Source organism: Vigna unguiculata, chromosome 1 (assembly GCF_037176805.1).
Source record: "Vigna unguiculata cultivar grain cowpea cultivar isolate G323 ecotype 2 chromosome 1, ASM3717680v1, whole genome shotgun sequence".
In the NCBI taxonomy this organism is placed as follows: Eukaryota; Viridiplantae; Streptophyta; class Magnoliopsida; order Fabales; family Fabaceae; genus Vigna; species Vigna unguiculata.
In genome coordinates, this window is record NC_140792.1 from 2,538,640 (window position 1) to 2,547,592 (window position 8,953).

Consider the following 8,953-nt stretch of genomic DNA (forward strand, 5'->3'; position numbering starts at 1 on the left):
TTCAATACAGAAATAGCATGAGGAAAGTACTTTACATATATTGTTAAACTATGGTCATATTAATTAATATTGTTCACATGTAACAAACTTTAACATAGCTACTACACCTTATGTGCCTAGAGTTATGATGAAAATGTGCTTCAGCATGTCTGTTAGTTTATATTTGTTATGTTTTATTTATTGATTATAAATCTCACAATTTGTGATTAGAAAGTGAGAATGTGAGCCTTAATGTATTGCTATTCAACTATGATAGTAAAAAAATAAGTCACTTTGTTTAAATATTAATCATCCATTTGGATTATGCGATTTTGCACACTTTGTACTCTCTTTCAATCACACACACATACGTGTGTCCATAAATATATATATTTTTTAATGTGTAGGAGGCATGAACCTAGAAAAGAACATGAGTTGTTGGCATTGAAGATAGAAGGATCAACACTACACATTAAGTATTTTACCCTCGGCATAACCATATATAGCCCATTAACCAAATATTCGTCGTCTAAATGGAATCAGCTTGTACATGCATGTTCAAGGGTATAGGTTTCATGCCAAAGAAATAGAATCTACCAGCCGTTTCACAGTACTAGTAGTATTAAAATCATAGGTACACTATGCTTATTGCCACTATAGTTCTAATCTTATTTGCTGTCCCCATTGGTAAAGTTGAGTTACAATTATTCTTCACTCTTGCATACTCAAACTGCTTTTTATACCTATACTGGTTTTTAATTTTATTATTTCATTGTTATATATTTTAAAATGTGTCATTAACTTTCGCATTGCTGTTTTAAAAATTATATCAACAAAAGAACATTGCAAGCAAATCTAAGGAGTAAGTAATAATTAGTCATATGAAGGGTGCAGTAAATCTGTAAGTAGAGATCACTGACCAAACTGAATATTTCGCAGGATCGCTCAAAGATATGCAAGCCGCTACTGCTGCAGTATACATGATTTTGGCAGAGCAAGGTTTTACTGAAGTCATCTACCTGTGGTGCCAATACACCTAAACATGGAAATATGATTGCATTTAGTTAATGAATATCCACTACAATTTTTAAAATCAGGCGAGCACCTAGACTTCTTGCAAGTCTAGAATTATCTAAAGTCAAATGAAGGCCTATCCACATGTGCTTATATAAGTGTAAAGGAACTGGCTGTTTGCGAAGATTGTGCAGTTGAATCCCATCAAAAGCATTTCCTGTGAACAATGGAAGGCCCAGTTTCATCATAGTCTGCCTTAGTTACATGTTGATTTTGAGGAAAAACTACTTTGGCAAGTATGGCACCTCCCACCCATGCAGAGTACACGGTTAAATTTTCTGGCATGTATTCTGGAGGCTGCAATACGCCAGAGATTACCCGTCAGAGGAAACATAAATTAGAACATGGATAACGATATAAAGTTTATGGACAAAAGTATAGGATAACAATGAACTATTATAAAGATTAGACCTGGATCCCATATTTCATTACGCACCAGATTTCAAGAATTAGTGACCACAAAAATGAAACAAATTCTTTCAATGGTTAAATACTTTAATTAACATAAATATGATGTCAACGAGACGTGCTTGTCAGATTGTTTACTTGACAAAAGAATTACCTTTACTAGGGTAGGTCGAATAGCAGATGAACTTAGGCTAGATTCCTTCTGAAATCTTTCCTCAAAACCTACAGTAAGAAGCAACGTTGGTGGTTAGCTTTCTCATAAAAAGCTATCAGATTGCTGAAAATAACCCTCCTCTAGTCATGATACTGAACAAATTGACATCTAACACATTTGTTTCCTTATTAATCAGAGAAAACTTAATTCCGTACGCAACTAAATGCAAAGAAGTTATTGAACAATGCAGTAGAAACAGCATTTTATGCACAAGGAACAATAGATACGGAACAGCACAAGAAAAGTTGAGTTACAAGATGAAGTTTTTGTTCTGTCTACTATTTGGTGATGAATGTACAATAATAGAAAGTGTTGTTCATCGTTTCATACACATCGGTATGGGAAGGAACAAAATAAATTTAATGTACAAATGTTTTTAGTCTCAAATTTGAGATAAGCTTGTTTTTAGTTCCCCAGATTTAGAATTAATCATTTTAACTCCAATAAGTTGGAAAAAGCTTGTTTTAGTTCTTTTTTACCTCGAATATCGCTGCTAATTATTTCACTTATATAACTAACAAATTATAAGTTGTTTACATGATAACCTACTGCATGTTTATCTTCCTTTCAAAGTTTTCATTCTAATGACATTTTGGTAGAAAAAGCTTGAGAAAAAAAGACTAAAAACAAGTTTTTTTTATAAATTTCAAAAAGCAGCAACAAACTCCCCATTAAATTTTAGAGTAAAATTATAATTAAACTAAATTTTTACTGTAATATTCTATATGCTATATGATGTTTGTTTCGTATGATGAAGAGGAACAATGTTTTTTATATTTTAATAGTTATATTTAATCATTTTTTCCATATGATTTTTCATAGTATATATAACCATATTATATAACATTATAATTAGGGAAAATTGCATTCCTCCCTCGAGTGAAATATACAGAGAAGCAAGGCCTGTGATTATTTCTGTTGTACTCATATTAAGGAAAAAGAAAACATAGGATCTTGCATACTAGATTCAACAGAGCTAATGAAATAATTGTTTACCGGTCATAGAGGAAGTGCCACCACAAACCACAGTATTTTCAAGAAGTTGGCGATGATTATCAGATGACACATTTGAAATAGTACGAACAAGCTGGTCAACAATGCCATGAGCCTCTAAACCCAATAGACATGGCTGAAACAAAGCTTCACCAATGGTATACCTTTCTCTTCCAATTTTAATGACCTATACAAATTTGAAAATTAGGGTTCGAACAAGTCATAAAATGTAGAAGACCCAAAGTAAGAATGAGAGAGTACACGCTAAAGTAGAGAGTTATACTAACATGGCAGTCATAGGTAGTGCATGTAAGCAAAATAAACCAGATAGGAAAAGAAACTACTAAACTGTATCTGGCAACCAATTTCATACCATGGACTCAGAGAGAGTTATATTTGTAGGTCAGCAACAAGAAAGACCTGCCATTAGGAGACATTATTCTAAACAAAATAGACAAGGACATAGGGTAGTCAATTAGAGGTGGTGTTCCTGTGAATTTCTTCTGAGGAGATGTTGCTCAGATGATTGATTTGTATATGTACTTATTTCTTTGTTTCTCATTCAATAATACTTATTGAGGCTAGACTCCTTATTCTGGTATATATCAGCTAATCAAATAGCATTCAGTTGAATATTTCAGAAAAATTATCTTCTTCCTAGTTCCTGCATTCAACTAAACGGGCTCCTAACATCTAACTTTTCTGTTATTCTTAGTGTGATGAGCTTCTGCTGCGTGGTATAAAGTCATTGTTCCCATTCAGATCTGCCACCACCCCATTCAACAGTTTGAAGCCCCTACCTACCACCTTGACTCAATAGTTCAAAGGATTCCCCGCCATTGTTCAACCATTCAAAGCCACCACCATCACTGCAGTACAACTGTTCCAAGTTTTCAGTAGAGACTCAGCCTTGCATTTTGTTAATCCATGCATGGTTATTGTTCAACCTTGAATCCTTGAGTAATATTGCATCACCATCAATCACTACTACTAAACTTTGCATCTCTGTTCAGCCGCTCAGCCTTATGAGGAAACACATCAAATTGTCATATCAGTGTTTATGCAGCATTTTAATATGTAGAATATGCACTTTTATTGATTTTTGAAGTTCAAACTACCAAGTTCTCAGGAGAACAATTGTATCCACATGTTATGGGTTAAACTAGTAACTGTCATGGTTTATATCTGAATTAGAGTCCTTTTTCAGATAATTTCAATTTGGTTCTGCTTTTTCATCTAAAACTTAACAAGCCCAACCATGGTAAAAGGTTCAAGCCATTCTGACCATCTCTATGATCATAACATTCAACAAGTGTAAAACCAACAAATCCCTACCACTTGCTAAAAGCATAAATATAGATGTTTCTAGTCTCATTCAGCACATCCTTTGGAAAATAGATACGGTGATGTTGGTGGGAACAAATGGGCTAAGCATGGAAATGAAAAACCAGAAGGCACAATATGTATTATAGAGAGGATGTGTTTATAGGATAGGAGAGGGTACCAAAGGGGCAACAGAAACTAGGTTAGGCATTTTCCTTGGAGACAAAGGCTGCATCCTGAAGGTCTGGCTAATATATTCTTTTCTGTATTGTTTCTTTTTTTCTGTTTTCCTTCATTTAATTATTTTTCAGAGCTTGAGTATAATGCTCTACTGTAAAGAAGTTGTTCTCCTAGAATTTGATCTATATACTACCAGTTTCTATCAGGTAACAAAAAATCTCTCAGAATCTTTCTATGAACTAAAAGATACAATGCATGCATTCAATCATCCATATTAGATTAATGTCATCTAAAGAAGAAATACATTTAGACCCACAAGAATCTTCAGTTTAAATATTTCAATGATAATCTCCTATAACCTTATCGATGTAATACAACAACCAATGTGTGAGCAAGGTTTTTAGACTTCAGCCAACTAAAGTACAAGCCAAATGACTAGTTCATATGCATTGCAACAAAAAAGAAAAAGAAAAGAAATTTAATGTGACCAGTCAGATCGAATTTAACATTGTTATGGAATTAAAACAGAAGCTTTCCTAAGGTAACAAATGTGATCTATCTTCTCCCTTCTGCCTTTGTTTAAATTAAGAACAGGTGAACAATCCCAATTCTCAAATAAGCCCTACTCTTTCATTGGATAAATGGATAAACCACTTGATGTAGTACTTGAGACTTGATGTTCTCCCACCCATATAGTGGACTAGTCTTTTGGGTTGGGTTCTCCTCTTGTGCTTAAATCCTAACAATTGGTGATTTCATTGAGAGTTAGGTTACAGAAAGGACTCTCCAGGCTGAATTAAGGTGCAAATTGAACACTAAAAGATGAGTGCAGCGATCAAGGAGAAAAGAGCTACCAGTGGGTCAATGTCAATAGAGTGAAGCTGCCATGGATGTCAGCCCTTAAAGGGATTAGTAATGTTAGGTGTCTCACATTGAGTAAGATAAACTACTTCATATGGTACTCAAGTCTTTAAGTTCTCCCACCTTGAACTAGTCTTTTGGGTTGGACTCTCCTCTTATGCTTAAGTCCTAACACAAACAATTCTTTAACCCACCTTTCAATTTTCTTTGCTTTGCATTCGTGCTGAGATTGTAAAATCTAAAGTAAAACAAACTTGATTGAAGAACTGACTAAATACGTTAGTTAGGAACAGGCATAACATAAGTAAATGAAAAAAACTATTAGATGGAGGAACAAAGAGACATGCCTGTCCATCAGGAAGGGTATGTGTCTCCACTGGGCAAGAATCTAGAGTCTGCTGATAAGCTAATTCATCTTCAGCACAGCATGAGTATAGCTGTTTTATTTTCTCAACGTCAGAGATGTTGAGATTCACTCGCGGATTGGATTTGCCAAGTTCTTGAGCAAGGAAAGAAGTTAGATCAGTACCTCCAAACTCAAATCTTCTTGAGGCAATGTGGTTAACAGCACCCTCAATCACTGGTGCAATATCTGATTAGGCAAGCCAAAAAGATCAAGTTGTGGACAATTAGTAAGCTCAGATATTGAAAGAGAAACATTAAGCTTTCTACTCATGCTCTTAGATAGCATCATAGCACATAAAATATTTATTACATCACCAAAGATGGCACGTAGAAAAGCAAGGTAAAATGAATATGCAATTGCAGGCAATAGTTCAATTTTTAAGTCATCCTTTTGACTCTTTTGGCTTTCAAGATCTGACATAGTCCTAGGTAATTTATATTTGACCACCGACAGCTATACATTATTTTTATTTTACTCTTCTGCAATAATACAGAGATTTGACTAGAACAGGTTTCTAGTCACCCACCATAGAGTTGTTGGGGCACAAATATCATATGAATGTGTGATAGAGATAACATATACACCCACATTTAAATTAGACAACTTGATTTACAGCAAGCAAATCAAATAAACCATCTTTTTTCGTAGTTTTTAATTATACAATAAAAAAATACTAGAATTCCCATTCTTTCAGATATGGATACCTATTTTCCCATGACCAATGTCAACTGTGCATCCAGAGATACGTCCTACAGCATATAGTGACAGCACCGCTTGTTCAGAAGCATAAAACCCTGATATGTTGAATGTTTCAAACATTAGTTGCACTAATTGTTCCTTGTTAGCCTGGAAAACAATAATGCATATATCTATTAAAGAGTAATATATACATCTGTTAATAAAAAAACAAAGAAAAGTTAAATTAAAGAGTACTACAAACTTGTAAACCTTCAATTTTTATTTCAAGGAAAGTCTAATGGATTATGGGCATGTTTGGATAAACTTTTCCACAAACACTTTTCAGAGAAAATAAGAAAAAAATTAAATAAACTTCTCCATGAGTCAAAATTATTTTATGAATAATATTAAGGTTGAGAGAGGATGAATGAGATTTGAAATTAATGTAAAATGAATTTTTAACCCAAGTGAAATTCGGTACAATGAAGAGTATATAGCTAAATAATCTGTAACAAACCTAACTGAATAGAATCAAGTATATAGAGAGCTCTAACTAACCTGTAACAAACCTAACCTATATAATTCAGAGATACTTAAGATGTTAGAAGAGACAGCTGTACTGCTTCAGTTACAGTAATACCTATACTACTGCTGTACAGAAATAAAAAAGAAAACTACATATATTGTAGAGTAACTATACTTGAAAAAATAAGCTAAAAACCATCTTTTACACAAGAAAATATAAGGGAACTTCTACAAATTAACTTATACATAAACTGATTTTAACTTATGAAGAAACTAATTTTATTTTTTTTTAATTTTCTTCTCTTTGAAGTGTTTTTGGAGGAGTTTATCCAAACAGATGCTTCATCATATAGAATGCTTATTATGTAGTTGAACAAAATCATAAACCAGAAATGCAATTTTTTCTCAGACATTAAGAATTTGGATTTTCTCTTGGGATTTTGGTGTTGTGCCTTCAAAACACATTAATGTACACTAACTTTGATGTTTTAAAATATTTTGAAAACTTCTTTAATATACAAGAATAGGTGTATTTTGAAGGCAAAATAGAAGAAAAATAGCAAAAGACCAGCAAAAACCCTGAACTACGACAAAAACGTAAATATACACACAAAAGATGGCACCAAAATTCCAAAAGAGTACATGCTTAATTTTTATTAACTAAGGAAGGCAACTCGAGGAGTACACCAGCAAACATGCATATACTCCAGAGACGCATTACGACCCTATTAGGATGAAAAAGGCGTACGTAGGTACTTGTTCAAATTAAGCTTGTTAAATAAGCCACTGCCATACCTACGACAAGCCTAAAATAAGAAAAATAGTAACACAATACGACCATATTAGGATGAAAAAGGCGTATGTAGGTACTTGCTCAAATTATGCTTGTTAAATAAGCCACTGCCATACCTACGACAAGCCTAAAATAAGAAAAATAGTAATAAACGCTTCAAGAAATGCTGTTGTAGGAATGAAATTTGCAAAATTCTATACAGAAAATTCAAAGGACTAATCATAGAAACAGCTGCCGTAATCCACTGTTTTCATAAGCTTTAATTATCCAACTGAGTCAAACATAAAATCACCCAAACAGGGCCAAAAATAGTTAACAAGTGCTCAATGAGGCATATAATCCCAGACAAGCTGAAAATAGTGTCAACAAAACGGGACATTTTTAAATCAGCAATATTTTGTAATGACAAATAAATGCATAAACTTCTAAAGTCAAACCTTTGGAGTACAAAGTGGATCTGTGAAGAGTATCTGCCCTTCATTGCCAATTTCCCATCCAAGGCCAGTATACAATACATAATGCAGCAAATCTTCCATGGCATCCCAATCTCTGACATAACCTCGGTAAACCGGATCGACGGCAACGTCGTCGACTGTTGGGTTATCGGTCACTGACCCATCATCGAGCATTCGCTTCATCTGAGTGGGAATTATCTGAACCAAAAGAGCCACAATTAGGGGGCACACATTGGCGGAAGACACAAAATTAACACAAATTCTATAATGTTTGTTGAGAAATGAAATTAGAAGCAAAATGGAAAATGGATTTTCAGGCGAGAATTCACTCCGCACCATGGCGGGAGTTTGATCGGGAATTGCAAAACCGGCTTTGAGGAGGCTGGAACCGGGGTCGACCACTGCGGCTTCCATGGCTCTGCACGACAACGAAAACCCTAACCCTAGATTTTGGTTTTGTGAAAGAAAGCTTCAGCCTCTACTGTGAGCACTGAAGTGAGTAGAGAGAAACTGCAGCAGAAGAAAAACGAAGAAACAAATACAGTTATTAGCGGGTTTTAATTTGAATATGAATGCTGTTTCGTGTTCTATTTGATGTTTTTTACAGCGGAAGGAGTGATATATGACACTATTGTTTCTTCTTCTTTTTTTTTAGTGTAAGATATTAATTAAGGGTATTCATATAAAATATTTCAAATAATTATAATATTTTAAGAATTTTTTTAAACAATGTAAAAAACAAAAAATTATTGAAAGGGGAGTAACTCGCATCTATAGAATTAGGGGATGCCCTTTGAGTAGAAAGATAAGAAAAACTATACAAAATAATTGTGTGACTTGTAAATATATAATAGTGTAAATTAAAATGTTAAAAATTCATATTATCATCGAATTATTGACTATTATATATGAAAAAAATATTAATTATTATAATTGTTTGGATTAAATATGTTTTTTGTCCTTCAACTTTTATTGAAAATTAGAATTAGTCTCTCTTCGAAACTTAGGCCCAATTTAATTCCTCAATTTCAAAATTGCGTGAATTTAGTTCTTTTAACAAAATT

General features: G+C 33.6%; 1 protein-coding gene across 1 annotated transcript; it reads right to left on the reverse strand.

The window, feature by feature from the left end:
• Positions 1-835: 835 nt before the first annotated feature.
• LOC114194858 (actin-related protein 7-like) lies at positions 836-8,503 on the reverse strand. Its single transcript, XM_028085294.2, has 7 exons — positions 8,226-8,503; positions 7,872-8,087; positions 6,143-6,284; positions 5,380-5,624; positions 2,672-2,855; positions 1,616-1,683; positions 836-1,350 (listed from the first exon to the last, which is right to left on the reverse strand). Exons 1-7 carry the CDS (start codon positions 8,301-8,303, stop codon positions 1,198-1,200), a joined length of 1,086 nt encoding a protein of 361 aa, XP_027941095.1. The 5' UTR covers positions 8,304-8,503; the 3' UTR covers positions 836-1,197.
• Between the last annotated feature and the right edge of the window lie 450 nt (positions 8,504-8,953).